Source organism: Dama dama, chromosome 12 (assembly GCF_033118175.1).
Source record: "Dama dama isolate Ldn47 chromosome 12, ASM3311817v1, whole genome shotgun sequence".
NCBI classification, from domain to species: Eukaryota; Metazoa; Chordata; class Mammalia; order Artiodactyla; family Cervidae; genus Dama; species Dama dama.
Genome location: NC_083692.1, coordinates 74,662,407 through 74,679,110, shown reverse-complemented (window position 1 = coordinate 74,679,110; position 16,704 = coordinate 74,662,407). Strand labels below are relative to the sequence as shown.

At 38.6% G+C, this 16,704-nt stretch overlaps 1 protein-coding gene across 2 annotated transcripts; it reads right to left on the bottom strand.

The window, feature by feature from the left end:
* Positions 1 to 4,876: 4,876 nt before the first annotated feature.
* LOC133067311 (olfactory receptor 11G2-like) lies at positions 4,877 to 7,004 on the bottom strand. Of its 2 annotated transcripts, XM_061158462.1 has the most exons (2): positions 6,985 to 7,004; positions 4,877 to 5,816 (listed from the first exon to the last, which is right to left on the bottom strand). In XM_061158462.1, the coding sequence occupies exons 1-2, from the start codon at positions 7,002 to 7,004 to the stop codon at positions 4,877 to 4,879; spliced, it is 960 nt and encodes a 319-aa protein (XP_061014445.1). The 2 variants fall into 2 exon arrangements, with proteins under 2 accessions (XP_061014445.1, XP_061014446.1); XM_061158463.1 differs by lacking the exon at positions 6,985 to 7,004 and having other exon boundaries at positions 4,877 to 5,902.
* Positions 7,005 to 16,704: the final 9,700 nt, after the last annotated feature.

Sequence of the window (16,704 nt, the reverse complement as noted above, 5' to 3'; positions counted from 1 at the left end):
GGAGGAGCCTGGTGGGCTGCAGTCCATGGGGGCGCGAAGTCGGAGACGACTGAGCGACTTCACTTTCACTTTCCACTTTGGAGAAGGAAATGGCAACCCACTCCAGTGTTCTTGCCTGGAGAATCCCAGGGATGGGGGAGCCTGGTGGGATGCCATCTATGGGGTCACACAGAGTCGGACACGACTGAAGCGATGCAGCAGCGGCAGCAGTCTACTATACAAAATGAACATATTTGGTATACTTAATGCTGTTGTTTAGTCACTAAGTCATGTCTGACTACTTTGTGAGCCCATGGACTGTAGCTCACCAGACTCTTCTCTGCTTGGGATTTCCCAGGTAAGAATATTGGAGTGGGTTGCCATTTCCTTCCCTAGGGGATCTTTCTGACCCAGGTATCAAACTTGGAAATAATTGCATATTATAAGGCTAAATGTAAAAGCACTTTGTACAGAAACCTATAAAATAATGATTTTATTTTTGAAAGATAATAAAAAAATCCTTATATATAATTAAATATTTTTATATAATTAGGATCTTGGAGAATAGTATGTAGCATACATACTAGGTTGTTATTACTGTTGATCTAGTAGAGATGGGATGTGTGAAACTATATTGTGGGTGAAATGATGGTAGTAGGGAGTGGTAAGGAAAAAAATAAAGGAGTCTGTCATAAAAACAGCATGTACAATATCCCACTTGCATAAAATCAACTTATATGAGTGTGTGTATGTATATAAAATAACACATGAAAGATTGTTCACTTAAATATCAATGGTGTTTAACTGAGGGTGATGGGTTTAGATAACTTTTAATTTTAAATATTTTTATACTTTTTCTCTTGCTTGATAATTATAATAATAAGCATTTATTGTATATTAAGAAAAGATCCAGCTATTTTTTTTCTGGTTCTGGCTATGAGAACCAAGTCATTTTCTTTTTTTCCCCTTCCCATCCCATTTTTTAAAGTGGATATACTGTTGATTTATAATATATCAGTTTCAGGTGTACATCATCATGATTGAGTATTTTGAATATAATCCACTCCATATAAAGTTGTTATAAAATATTGGCTATACTCCTTGTGCTGTACAATGTATTCTTGTGGCTTATTTTATACATAGCAGTTTGTACCTTTTAGTACCCTCCCCCTTCCCTTGCCTCACTGGTAACCACTAGTTTGTTCTCCAAACGCATGAATGTGCTTCTGTTTTGTTATATTCGTTCAAAATATTCATTCATTTGTTTTAGTTTTTGGATTCCAGATATATATGATAATACTCAGTAATTGTCTTTCTCTGAGTTATTAAGCATAATATCCTCCAGGTCCATCTATATTGTTATAAATGACAAAATTTCATTCTTTTTTAGCTAAATAGTATTCCATTGTATATATATATACACACACACACACCCCATATCTTCTTTATTCATTCATCTGCTGATAAACACTTAGGTTACTACCATATCATGGCTCATGTAAATAAATTGCTGCTAAGAACATTTGGGTGAATTTATCTTTTGAATTAGTGTTTTCATTTTCTTCAGATAAACACCCAGTAGTAGAACTGCAAGATCATATGGTAGTTCTATTTTTAGTTTTTGAGACTCCCTCCACACTGTTTTCTATAGTGGCTGCACCAGTTTATATTCCTACCAACAGTGTACAAGTGTTCCCATGTCCTGGCCAACACTGATTATTTGTTATCTTTCTGATGATAGCCATTCTGACCAGTGTGAGGTGACATCTCACTGTGGTTTTGATTTGCATTTCTCTGACGATTATCTAAGCTGAACATTTTTTCATGTCCATTGGCCAACTGTATGACATAATTAGAAAAATATTTATTCATGTCTTGCCCATTTTTAATCAAGTTGTCTATTTTTTATTGTTGAGGTGACTGAGTTCTTTATTTGGATATTAACTCCATATCTGTTATATGGTTTGAAGTATTTTCTTCCATTCAGTAGGGTATTTTCTCATTTTGTTAATTGTTTCTTTTGTTTTGCAGAAAGTTTTGAATTTTATGTTGTCCCATTTGTTGATTTTTTTTCTTTTGTTGCTTGTGCTTTTGGTACAAGTATTATTATCACCATTATCGTGTATTAACCTGTAATAGAGTGTAATCTGTGTTGTTGTTCAGTCGCTCAGTTGTGTCTGACTCCTTAAGACTCCATGGACTGCAGCACGCCAGGCCTCCCTGTCCTTCACCATCTCCCAGAACTTGCTAAAACTCATGTCCATTGTGTCAGTGATGTCATCCAACTATCTCGTCCTCTGTCGTCCCTTTCTCCTCTTGTCTTCAATCTTTCCCAGCATCAAGGTCTTTCCTAATAAGTCAGCTCTTTGCATCAGATGGCTAAAGTATTGGAGTTTCAGCCTCAGCATCATTCCTTCCAATGAATAGTCAGGATCAATTTCCTTTAGGACTGACTGGTTTGATCTCCTTGCAGTCCAAGGGACTCTCAAGAGTCTTCTTCAACAGCATAGTTCAAAAAACATCAGTTCTTCGGCGCTCAGCCTTCTTTATAGTCCAGCTGTCACATCCATACAAGACTACTGGAAAAACCATAGCTTTGACTATCTGGACTTTTGTTGGTAAAGTAATGTCTCTGCTTTTTAATATGCTGTCCAGGTTTGTCATGGTTTTTCTTCCAAAGAACAAGCATCCTTTGATTTCATGGCTGCAGTCACCAACTGCAGTGATTTTGGAGCCCAAGAAAATAAAGTCTTCCCCTGTTTCCCCATCTATTTGCCATGAAGTGATGGGACCAGATGCCATGATCTTCATTTTTTGAATATTGACTTTTAAGCCATCTTTTTCACTCTCCTGTTTTACTTTCATCAAGAGGCTCCTCAGTTCCCTTTTGCTGTCTGCCATAAGGGTGGTGCCATAAGGATGAGGTTATTGATATTTCTCCTGGCAATCTTGATTCCAGCTTGTGCTTCATCCAGCCCAGCATTTCACATGATGTACTCTGCACATAATTTAAATAAGCAGGGTGACAATATAGGCCTTGATGTACTCCTTTCCCAATTTGGAACCAGTCCATTTCATATCCAGTTCTAACTGTTGCTTCTTGACCTGCATGCAGGTTTTGCAGGAGGCAGGTCAGGTCGTCTGGTATTCCCATCTCTTTAAGAATTTTCCACAGCTTGTTGTGATCCACACAGTCAAAGGCTTTGATGTAGTCAATGAAGCGGAAGTAGGTGTTCTTCTGGACTTCTCTTGCTTTTTCTATGATCCAGTGGATGTTGTCAATTTGATCTCTAGTTCCTCTGCCTTTTCTAAGTCCAGCTTGAACATCTGGAAATTCTCTACTCATGGACTGTTGAAGTCTTGCTTGAAGAATTTTGAGCATTACTCTGCTAGCATGTGAAATGAGTGCAGTTGTGCAGTAGTTTTAACAATGAGTGAAATGTGCAGTAGTTTTATAGTGTAGTCTATAAAAATACTGAATTACTATGCTGTATACCTGAAACTGATATAAGATTGCAAATCAACTATACAGCAATGAAAAAATGGCCTAAATCTATTCTCTGTGGTTCTGCTTTTTCATGTTTTACTGTAAGTAAACTCCCCTTCCCCACCCCACCCCCTACAGGAATCGGAAGCTTCTTGCATTGAAAAAAAGCAGATCTACTTCCTAGATTTGCGTTTATATCAGCCTCTGTATTCACTGTTCTTTGCTTTGTGGGTTTTTGCATATTTATGATACAAGATCATCTTCTTATATGAGAATAGAAAGCAAGAACAGTAGTGAGAATGTCTGGAATTTGGATATAAAAGACAAGAATCTCTGACTATGGTCATGACTAAACAGCTTGCATTAAACTAACCATTTTACTAAAAATAACTATAAAACCTTGACAAAATACATAAAAGAAACATTCTAAGGCACTAGAAAGCAGTTAACACAGAAAAGACTTCAGGGGATACAATTCCAAGAAGGGAGGAACAAGGAGACGAGTTTCACATTCACCTTGGGGGTTTTTCTCCTGAGGAATAGCAATCAGTAGGGCAGGAATATGTTGCTAGGAAGGCATATGGGCAAGACTGGGGTGAAGGAAGAATACTGTCTTAGCAAAAAGCAGTAGATTCTCCTCAGACTGAACTGAAGAGATAAAAGTTTGGTGCTTATGGCCAGTAAGGCACTTGGGGTTTGAGAAACAAATTCTGGAAAAGGAGAACCACAGAGAAGGAGGATCAAAGGGTAATATAATCTCCTTTCAAGGCATTTTTGATTTCTCAGCCAGCCATTCATACACAAAATGAAATTTCAAAAAAAATTTAGCAGAAAGCAGAAATTAGGAGTTTAAAGAGCTGAGCAGATGTTTTAGGAGTCGTAGTTTCAGAGTACAAAAATAGGAATTCAGGGATTGCTAAGGCGGAGGTATCATAAAAACAGTCCAGGTTTGCAGCTGAGATCTCAGAAAGGTCATATTCCTGAGTAAGGGTCACATCCCAGAAATAAGAGCAAAAGTGGTTTAGGCTATTTTTGCAACATGAATCCTTAAATGGGATCAAATTGATCTGTTTTTACTCTATCTGCTACTTGAGGAAAATTTAACCTTTGTTGCATTACTGTATCCATTGTCTTTACAAGGTCAAAAATATAATGTGCATCATTCAATTAAAAATATGGAAGCATATGAAGAAAGAGGACAAATGGGCAAGAACCAAGAGAGGAAAAAATCAACAGATAACATGCTCACAAGATACTGAAGTTTTTGTCAATACTAGAATGAAAAATTTTCTGAATAATGTTGTTTTTAACCTGAAAATAAGTTAAATAGAATATTTATAAATTTTTGCAAATTAGTAAATAAAAATTTGGGGGCTCTACTTGCTAACGAGTCTTCTTGGTTAATAGTTTTTATAGTCTCAGAAATTTCTTCAGGGCCTTTTTCATATCTTTGTTCCTAAGACTATATATTATTGGATTAAGAAGTGGGGTGACCACAGAATAAAACAGAGTCACGGTCACCTGCATTCTGGCACCATGCTCAGATGCTGGGCTCCCATACATGACCACTACTGAACCATAGAACAGTGAAACCACAGTCAGATGAGACCCGCAGGTCGAGAAAGCCTTCCTTTGTCCAGCTGCCGAAGGAACTTTCAATACAGCTTTTATGACCAAAGCGTAGGACCCCATGATGAAGAGAAAGAGAATGATGAGGGGAATAGGGCTGAGAGTGGAGAAGACAAGCTCCATCACAGGAGCTTTTTCACAGGTGAGTGCTAGAAGAGGACCTGGGTCACACAGGAAATGGTCAATGACCCTGGATCCACAGAAGGACATTTGGGAGATGATGATGACAGGAATCAAAAACCAGAGAAAACCAAGTACCCAGCAGCTGATCACAAGATTGGTGCAGAGATGTCCAGTCATGAGGATGGGGTAATGTAGAGGTTGGCAGATGGCAAGATATCGATCAAATGCCATAATAGCCAAGAAAAAGCTTTCTGTAGAACCCAAGGAGAAGAAAAAGTAGAACTGGAGGAGACACCCAGAGAAGGAGATGAGCTTGGTGTTAGAGAGGAAGTTGGCCAACATGTTGGGGACAGTGGAGGTGACATACCAGATCTCCAGGAAGGAGAAGTTGGCAAGCAGGATGTACATGGGGGTGTGGAGTCTCTGATCCCAGCACACAGCACAGATGATAGAACCGTTGCCCATGAGGGTCAGGAGGTAGACAGCAGAGAAGAGCACAAAGAGGAGAATCTGCGCCTCCCTGGGGCAAGGGAAGCCCAGGAGGATGAAGCCAGTGATGGCGCTGGAGGTGTTGGGAGTGTTGTAGATTTTCATGTGTCTGTGAGCTGTGAAAGGACCAGCAAATATCAAACGAGTTTGTATAGCGACATGAGGACCCGGATTTATACTTAAATCTTCTTGGGAAAGATATAAGGACTTGCATGCCTGAGTGCTAAGTCACTTTATCAACTCTTTGCGACCCTAGGGACTGTAGCCCACCAGGTGCCTCTGTCCATGGGATTCTCTAGGCAAGAATACTAGGATGGGTTGCCATGCCCTCCTCCAGGGGATCTTCCTGACCCAGGGATCGAACCCACATCTTTTATGTCTCCTGCATTGACAGGCAGGTTCTTTAACAGTAGTGCCACTTGGGAAACCCATAAGGACTTGCATATCAATAATTTTTTCTTGAGAGATGAAATATTGACCGGGGTTTCCTCTTTATTCTCATTCATATTTTCATCCTGGATTCCAGAAAATTTCTGGTCAGAATAGATAAGCACTTCTAGGAAAGGGCTGTAGCAGTATTTGAAGATTATATTGACATAATAGAGAATACACGTATAAGTATATTACCTTTAGGGCTTCCCGTGGCGCTAGTGGTAAAGAACCTGTCTGCCAATGCAGGAGACATAAGAGACAAGGGTTCGATCCTAGGGTCAGGAAGATCCCCTGGTGGAGGGCATGGCAATCCACTCCAGTATTCTTGCCTAGCGAATGCCCATGGATAGAGGAGCCTGGCGGGCTACAGTTCATAGGGTCACAAAGAGTCAGACATGACTGAAGTAACTTAGCATGCATACATACAAATATTACATTTAATAGAGTCTATCTATCTACCAACCAACCTACTGATCTATTGTCACAAAAATGGAATGGATTTCTTCCACTTTTCAAAGAGGTGACATCATTGCGTTTTGCCAGAAGTTGAATCAAACTATGTTGCACATTTATACATTATCCTACAGGGTTCTGATTGATTTCAAGATCAATGTGCAAGATTATTTAACAAAAGTATTCTCATTTAGAGCAACAGAAAAAGACATGTTGCAGATATGCAAACTTTAAAAGCTACTCTGCCTTGAGATACTCCAAGTAGTTACTGGAGGATAAGCAAAATTTCAGTTTTGAATCTTTACAAATCCACTGCTACTAGAATATTTAGAATTCCATGTTATCAGCAATATTCATAGCTCATATCATTGGGATAGATATTTATAAATAACTGTAGCTTGGAAAATGTCATATCTCTGTTCCAGGTAAGTATAGACCTACGTTGCCATGTAACATAAATTAATGGAACTTTTTGAATTACTTCTTTTATATGACTTTTGAAGCAGCCTTTATTTCAAACTAAATGATTTAACTTATTAATTTCACAATGTTTTACTCTAATCATCTGTAATCATCAGATTGCAATCATCAGATCAACTAGAGGAAATTAGCCTTGATTTCTATTGTGTTAAAAAGGCAATCCTAGTCATTCATGGTGGACCAGTGTATAAGAATTATTAACAGAGCATGTGAAACAGGTCTGTACTTACCTGGAACAGAGATATGAAATTTTCCAAGCTACAGTTATTGATTTATTTCTATCTCAATGATATGAACTATGAATATTACTGATAACATGGAATTCTAAATATTCTAGTAGCAGAGGATTTGTAAGGATTCAGAACTAAAATTTTGCTCATCCTTCGGTAAATACTTAGAGCATCTCGAGGCAGAGTAGCTTTTTAAAGTTTGCATATCTGCAACATGTCTTTTTCTGTTGTTCTAAATGAGAATATTTTTGTTAAATAATCTTGCACATTGATCTTGAAATCAATCAGAACCCTGTAAGATAATGTATAAATGTGCAATATAAAGAAAATCTATGTTCCCTACTCCTTGTTCTATTGTAAATCCATATTTTGCTTTTTGAAGTTTGACACAGGGACTCAGGAAGTCTAGTAATTTCCTACCAGAAATATTCAATTTCTGAGAAACCCCTAGGATGAGGAGCAAAAGGTGTTGGCAGCAAGGTGTCATCCCTTCTCATGTAAAGGTATGGCTGCTTACATGATGTGTTGGAGGAGGAATACAATTGTGTAGGGTGGAGGCAGGGGAAGAAGGCTGTGGGAGAGATTATAATACAATACATATTCTTTAAAAACCTTTTCTGACATGTAAATCCATGGCTGATTCATGTCAATGTATGGCAAAAACCACTACAATATTGTAAAGTAATTAGCCTCCAACTAATAAAAATAAATGGAAAAAAAAAAAAACTTATGTAAAATAAAAAAAAAAAAACCCTTTCTGGGTAATTTTAAACAGGATTCCCTGATTCCTATTGCATGAGGGATGCTTGGGGCCAATAAAATTCTTGCAGATCTGCCAGGTTGTCTTTTAGAGTATAAAATTGGACTGAAATAGGATTTAATGGACTCTATTTGGTGAGGGGAAGAGTGTGTAGCTTCTGGTACCTATACCATGCAATTCCATTTGCTGTCTTTTTCTCTTCTGCTTGTAAAGTCATTTTTCTAGGGGTCCAGTAAATTTCTGAGACCATACATTTATTTTTTTATAAAGGAGAGTTGAAGGAAGACAGCAGAAGAGTATAACATCTGAGTGACTTTTAAGTCACTCTGTACCAGTTTCACTCATGATCAATGACAGTAATCATTTACCCTTTTTTTGCTTCTTACCCTGGCTTTTGTAGTGTATTTACAAAGCTATATTAGTCGCTTGAGCCCATTGATTAATAAAGAATAAAATTAGGGATGCAAAAGAATAATTCTGCTATGTGAAAAGGTCCTTAATGAGTTCTAAGTATTTTAGAATCTAAAGATAAATCTAGATTTGCCAGCCTGGATTAACCCTAACTTTGCCAGAATCCTTTGCTCTACATTACACTGTAGGCTGATGCTTATTATGAAATGTCCTAACAAGGTCTGTGTCTGTGCAAAAAAGAAAAGCGTAAGTCTATAATTCTTGTACCAATTCAGAGGAAAGTATTATGATCAATTAAAAACAATTGTTAAGTATTTTTGACCAGGTTTGCTTTGCTGGTGTTCCTGGAATTTCATTTTAGAAGTAAGCATCTGCTCAACAATCACATAATTGACCTCTTTCATTGAATGTTGAATAATTTTTTTGGTGAAATTTGTCAGTGTAGTTTTTTCTCCATTATATAACCCTCACATTGAATCCATCAGAAATTATTGTTAGTTTTTCTCATGTCTAACACTCTCTTGTTTAAGCTATCATCTTTTCTTCCACTGTGATACTGTCCTCACTGGCCTCCTGTTTCCACCCTTGCCTCTAGATAGTGTGTTATCCCTATCACGGCCAGAGTACTCTTTAAAAAAGAAAATCAGATCAATTCCTTTTCTTGTGCACATACTTCAGTTAGCTTCCCAATGCACTGAAAATAAAATCTTCAAACCACAGTATTAGATGACCCCTTGTAACATCTCCAACCTCATCTCTTGGCTGTATTAATCAATCATATATATACTATATCTCTCAAACACATACACACACATAGAAAAACACATTATATTTTGCAAAGGACTCTGAAGTTTGAATTCAATGTAACTCTGATGTATTATATTAACACAGTTTCTGACTAACAGAAAGTTAGTCTTCTATTGATTTTTTAATTTAAATTCAAAATGTAAGAATTCTTAGCTCAGTCTATACAAAAATGGGCAGCAGGCCAGATCTGGACCATTGGCTATAATTTGCTGACTCCTGTTCCATGCATTTTTAAGGATAGGAAAGCAATGATCATCACTTTACTGTGGAACAATAGAAGCTCCTTGGTCCAGCAAGAATCTTATTAGATAGAAAGGGAGGAGACCACTAGAGGCAGCTAGAATCAGTTTAGTCTTCTCAGGTAGCACCTTTGGGCCAGCTTTAGCTTAATTAAAAAGATGAGCTTCCAAAGCCATTTGCCTCTTTCTCTCTCTGTCTCTACACACACACACACTCAAATACTCATGCATGCACGGCTTCCCTCTTCCCCACAGTACTTCAGTAATATAACACCGGCCTTCTTTCAGTTTCTAGAAATAGCCAAGTACTTTTCTGACCCAGGGTCTTTGTTCTTGTTGTCCTCCATGGTCATTTTTAATTCCTAGTTCTCAGCACAACATGAGGAAGATACTATATATTTGTGATTTTTTTTTGAAAGAAATGATTGTCCTCACTGTTACCAACATAGAGAATATAGATAGATAATATAGAGATATCTACCAATTACTTTCTTTGAGCTTCAAAGAGCTTGTGAGATGAAGTTTTAGGAAATAAATGATAAGAAAGGGCTCCAAATGATCTGAGACTATGAGAGTATTGGCCTGGACATGAGAGGAATCCATTTAAAGGAAGTAACGGGAGCTAAGGTTCTATCTGGAACAACGTGTTCCACCCCAGGTGGCTTACTCTGTATTGCTAGAGATAATAATGGCCCCCAGCTGTAGATGTTAAAATAGGGGATAGGGAGGGTAGGATGGAAATTCCAGGTTTAGCATCGTGACAGAGTTGCTTAGTGGCTCTAGTGGAGTCTCCTACTGTCTATAAACTTTGGTTTCTTTATGTGAAAAGGGAGTAGGGTTATATAATTTTTAATAACCTTTCATTATAACATGCTTACTCCTATTCCAAGTATACTACAAGTACACATGATATGAAGGTTTTATAGATCTAGAGGTGATATTTTATTTACATTTATCTCTCAGATGAGAAAATCCATTAGTTTTTCACATTTACATGAGGCAAAAATATCCAGGTGATTCCCTCTAGGGCAATTCTCCTACTTTGAGAGTCTGACAAAGCTGCCCTAGAAAATAAGAAAAGTGTGAAAAAATGATTCTCTGTGTGTCACCACCATTTCATGCTCAACCTAACTATAAATTGTCAGTGGGTGAAAAAAGATATTTTGAATAAGACATGTCGTTTGTTACTCACCTTTTATTACTTCACTCTTTTGTACAGAAGAGCTGTTGTGTTCACCTGAACCAAGGGGGAGCTGGAGCTGTCCAGAGAGGCAGGGCAGTCCCCTGAATTAGCTGCAGAAAGTTCTGTGGCAGAGGGATTGGGAATATGCATACAGTGGTGTCAAAGTTGTATTATGTATGCAGGATGTTTCGACTGAGTTTATTAACAAAGCCAAGCAAGATAAACTACTCCCTCCCCATGTTATCTTGGAAAGGTTGGGTTAAACCCAATCTAGATTAGCCAGACTCTCAGCTGTAATATATAAGATGAAGGAAAGATATTTCTCTGAAATGTTGCTTTTCCCCCAGGGCTAGTCCACAGAGGCACAATGGGGTAGAAGCACCATGCCCTAGTTTCACAACAGCACATCCATCTGTTTCATTTGGTTTGGTCAGGAGATGTCACAGCTGTCCCATTTCTGCAATGCTTTTGAAAACAAGAAAAACTCATTTCTGAGAAGTGGTAGGTAGTTAAAGCATAATAGAAGAGCAAAAGATTTGGAGTAAGGAGTTGAGGGTATAATATACAATATGTAAACTATTTCTAGTTCTTCCAACTGTAAAATGGGTACAGTAGCACTTTCACCAAGGTACTGAGGACTCTGAATGATAAAACATGTGGAACCTTGTCTAGGGCTTGACCTACTGTAATGCATAGGAATTTTTAGCTGTATAATATACAGCTGAAGCAAAGTAAAAGGAAGCCTTACTCAGAGGATAGTAGTTTTCTCACTCTTCTATATTTATTTTTCCTCCAAGCATTATATCATCTCCTTTCTTGAACAAGAGGACTATCCAGACCGGAAGTTTCTCTGAGTATCTGGTCTTCCTGGAGAGGAGAGTTGGTCTTCTCTACAGAAACCATCAAGCGGTGAAGGAGTAGAAACTGGGTGAAGATCTTTCTGCACTTGCTGAAGGATGCAAAAATTATAAACAAAGACTCCAGAGAGTAAGAATCCATGAGGATCTATTTACCACTTCCAGAAGGATCTCTGTGTTAGGAGACTGTTCTTACTAGTTATTCCCTTCCTCTGGGACCTGTCTTCTCAGGAGACTGTGGTCCTTCTACCTTTGTCTCCCAGTAGAGTAGAAAACATTATTTTTTCCAGCCCCAAACTTCTCAGTGATGGCATGAGATTTCATCAATCTTTTGCCAATATGAGCCAACTCAGAGTGCTGCTCAAGGGAAAGTCTATTAAAAAAACACAGTGTGATGGCTGTTAGGTAGAAGATGTTCCTGAGCCTCTAGTGAGTGCTGTCAGTTATGGGTTTTGGGAACAAAGCCCTCTCTGATTCTCCTGAAAGAAGAGATGGGTTGGAGGTATGATGTGACCTCAGCCATAGAGGGCTGTGCTGTTACTCCAGGAATCAATCCCCTTCCAGGACCTCCCTGTTTGTTTTATAGATCTACCCTTTCTCATTTGTGGTTGAGCCCTGTGAGTCTCAAACAGGTGTCTTGATGGTTAACTTAGGTCCAAGAGAAGGCAGAGCAGAACATTCCTTAGCTCTTCTCAGGGTTGGATCTAAGGCTTCCTCATCTTGACAGAAGTACAGGTGTTTTAGCACAACCCATTTCTTGTCCCTCTGTCCCATTTGTGAAGGAGTTTCAAGTCAGTGACTTATCAGGTCGTTTAACTTCCTTGTTTGATCTGCTTTGATGTTTCCCTCTGTTTACAATTTGAAATTGGCAAACAAGGGCAGTTGCAATTCAGCTGTAACTATTGTTACCCTTGTTGTAATTATATATATATATATATATTTTAAATTTTTGTTTTATTGAAGTATAACCGATTAAAAATGTTGTGATAGTTTCAGATGGGCAGCAAAGGAATCAAACTATACATTACCCATATCCATTCTTCCCCAAAGTCCCTTCCTATCCAGGCTACCACATAATATTGAGCAGAGTTCCCTGTACTAAACAGTAGGTCCATATTTTATATTTTTATCTTTTCCCCACTATTTCTTGCAGAAGTTCTTGTGTCACAGTCAGATTAAATTGCTTAGACACATAGTGGAATACCATATATTTCGGTGGGGTAAATAATTTTACCCTCTGAAAAGCAGACAAGAACACTGTGAATTGATGACTACCAAAGGAAGAGTTAAGCCCTGTGGAGTGAGGATCCCAGGAGACTAAATTAATCATGCAGAAAGGAGATAACTTATGAAGTGTTCTCTTTGCTTTCTTTCCTTTTCTTTTTTTTTTTTTTGTAGCCTCTCCTGTTATTGTTTCCCCCAGCTCAAAATATTTTCTCACAGAATTCTTGAAGGTGGTATTAGCACATTGTAACAGAGCTCATTGGTTGCTGGTCCATATCCCTTTGTATTTTCTCCTCCTTTCCACTTCAGTGCAACTGCAAGCTTCTACATTTGTTTTCCTGAGAGTTTTTTCATAACTGGGAAACCTGCTTTGGCTGCCTATTTTTCATTCTTCCAGGCTGGAAGTTAATGACTTCCACACTTCCTGAAACCCTCAGCTATGGACAGATTGGAATTGGAGTATCAGTATCCCAGCTCTTTTGGCAAAATATCGGGATAAGTCTGGAATGTCTAATTGCCTACCTTGGGATCCTCCAGAGGGATTAGCTGCAATTATTTCTAATGGGAGTTGGTTTGACTACTTACCCTTTGTTGGAAGACTTCTCGTCCTTATTTGACTTTTCTCTATCAGCATTCCCTTCATTACCTAAATGAACTCTGCATTGGAATCTTTGTCTCAGGATTTATTTTTGGGGAGAGCAATAAAGACACAGGGGCTGGTATATTTGGTCTAGCCACCATTTGTAACACTTTTTAGACAATCAAGTTTGTTTCCAGTTTCAAACAAGTTTAAATTTTTTTCCATTAAGCTTTTTAGCAACTTAAATATTGATTTTGTCAGGTGGGTGCTATTCGTTATAATGGTTCCTTTAAGAGTACTATCATCAAACAGATTAATTATAAACATAAAAAATGTTTAACTCAGTCACAAAAAGGAATGATGTACTGAAATATGCTACAACTTAGGTCACTTTGAAAACTTTATGCTTAGTAAAAGAAGGCAGTCACAAAAAGTCACATATTGTATGATTCCTTCATATGGGCTGTCTGGAATAGGCAAACCCATAGAGACAGGGAGCAAGTTAGTGGCTGCCAGGTAATGTGGGGAGGGAGAAAGGGGGAGGGGCTTACTGTAACGGATATGACGTGTTATTCTGGGGTGATGAACAAGTTTGGAAATTACAGTGTGGCTGCACCACACCGTGAATGCACTAAATACCACTAAGTTGTATACTTTAAGACGGCTGATTGTATGTTATATGAATTTTGCCTCAATTAAAAAAATTAAATCCTAAATTTAATCTAAAAAAAAAAAAAAGAGTACTATCATCAAAACACCACCTATCTGCAGTCAGGCCTTTTTACTGTGGAAGATGGAGCATGCATGAAGATTTTCCAGGTAAAGGAATAATGAATTCATGTGACAGGTCACTGATAGTTTTCTCTTAATTGGTTATTAGTAATAAGCTTTCTTATAAGAGAAATTTCAAAAGATAATATTCCACTGAGGACACAGCTTGATTAACACACCACTTGTGAACAAATGCTGTTGCCTCTTCTCTTAGAGAGCCCAAAAGATTGCTGTGTGACTCAGTGGCAGATGTCTGAAGTATAGAACCATTTTCTTGTAGAGCATGTGCAGTAGAGATCACTTCATTCTGTAGCCAAGCCAGCTGGTTTCTGAAGAGCTTTCAAGTCATTTTGTTACAGACCTTTTCCCTAGAATGTCTGTACCACTGGTTAATTCAATACTATAAACAATTACAGAATGATCCACTATTTTTTTTTCATACTTCTGTCCAGTGTCAGGTTACCCATCATCATTTTCTGGTTTTAAGTCCCATTATGGTTGGTCAGAGGAGCCTGGCGGGCTATAGTCCATGGGGTTGCAAAGAGTTGGACACTACTGAGCACACACACACACATGGTTGGTTTGAGTAAATCTTTTCCTCCTTTCCTTCATTCCTTTTTCTCCCTTCTCCTCCCCTTTCCCTTTCTCTGTTTCCCTCCTTCCCCCTCTTGTTGTCTTCCTCCCTCCCTGTCCCTCTTCCTCTCTTTCCTCACCGCCTCACTTTCTCCCCTCTTTTCATGGTCTTCCATGGTCTGTGGGCTTCCCTGGTGGCTCAACTGGTACAGAATCCGCCTGCAATGCAGAAAACCCCGGTTCCATTCCTGGATTGGCAAGATCCCCTGGAGAAGGGATAAGCTACCCACCCCAGTCTTCTTGGGCTTCCCTCGTGGCTCTAACAGTAAAGAATCTCCCCGCAATGCGGGAGACCTGGGTTCGATCCCTGGGTTGGGAAGATCCCCTGGAGCAGGGAAAGGCTACCCATTCCAGTACTCTGGCCTGGAGAATTCCATGGACTGTATGGTCCGTGAGGTTGCAAAGAGTCGGACACGACTGAGCCACTTTCTCTCTCACTTTCCATGCTGTGTGCTCAGTTGCTCAGTCGTGTCCGACTCTGCGACCCCATTGGCTGTAGCTCGCCAGGCTCCTCTGTCCATGGAGATGACAAAACTAGAATTCAAACCTAGGTCATGGGTGTTTGGATCTATTGCTCTTTGAGTCTGTGTCGATGAGTTGTTGGGGCAATGACTGCATTCTTGTGTGTTGCCTGCACAGTTCACAGCGTATTTATTAATATTCAGTCAAACACCCTATCCTTCTCTGGCTTCTTTTCTCACTTCTGCTTCATTTCCCTGCATACAACTGAATAGTACTGGCTCTCTCTTTCTTTGCTAATGATTGGTACCTGAACATCTGCTGCACTATCCCAGCATGGGTGGCTCTGGGTATTCCAGTGTTCTTGTGTTTGCTCATTTGTGTTTGCTCACTCATGTCCTTATGTGCTTAATTCTCATTTCTCCCTAACATTATTTATCACTTTCTTTCTGACATGGACCCAATGATGCCCTGTCCTGTACCCTCATTCCAGTCATAGATTACATAAATATATTCCTTGAATTCTACATCTAGGAGTTCAGTTAAATGCAGACAATAATCACACCATGATATTAGTATAGTCTGCAGTGAAATCAATCTCAAACCCTGTAATCTCCAACCTACTTGACAATAATCTGGATCTTACAGATCTTTGTGGAATGAGAATTAATCAGAGCTCATGAATTGTCTTTGGATAGCCCTGTAGCTAACACTGCCTTTTTCTGGTGTATGGAAGAATAATCTCTTTTGACAATCTAAATTGACTTATTTTTATTCTTTATAAATCTCTAGCTATTAGTACAAGGAAAAAGTATTCAGCATGTGTAATCAAATTTTAGTAAAGATACTATAAGCATAAAATGAAATGGTAGAGAAAAATATTTGCAATACATTTGACAGCTAAAGGGTTAATATCTAAAATAAATAAAATTTTTCCTTGAGCAAAATATGAACAATTAAAAATGGATAAGGATGTTAACAAGCAAATAGAGAAAATCCAATGTCATAAGGAAAAAAAACCAAAGTCATAAGGAAAAAATAATGCTCAACTATCACTAGTAGAAGTGGATTGCCTCTTTTAACCCACCAAAGTGGCAAAATTTAAAGTAATTCTATTAGCTCCTAAGGGTGAATGGGTACTTATACTAACAGTGGAAATGTGATTGTGTATAGCCTTGAGTCAAAGCAATCTAACAATATCCAAATATTATGTGTACTGATCTTTGATCCAAAAATATCAATAGATTCCTAGAAATCTATCTTATAAAAATAAAGGTATAAGTAGTTTAGAATAAGGGCCTCCTGGTGGCTCAGATGGTAAAGAAACTGCCTGCAACGTGGCAGACCTGGGTTGGATCCCTGGATTGGGAAGATATCCTGGAGGAGGGCACAGTGACCCACTCCAGTATTCTTGCCTGGTGAACCCCGTGGACAGAGGGGCCAGGTGGGCCGCAGTCCATGGGGTCACAAAGGGTTAT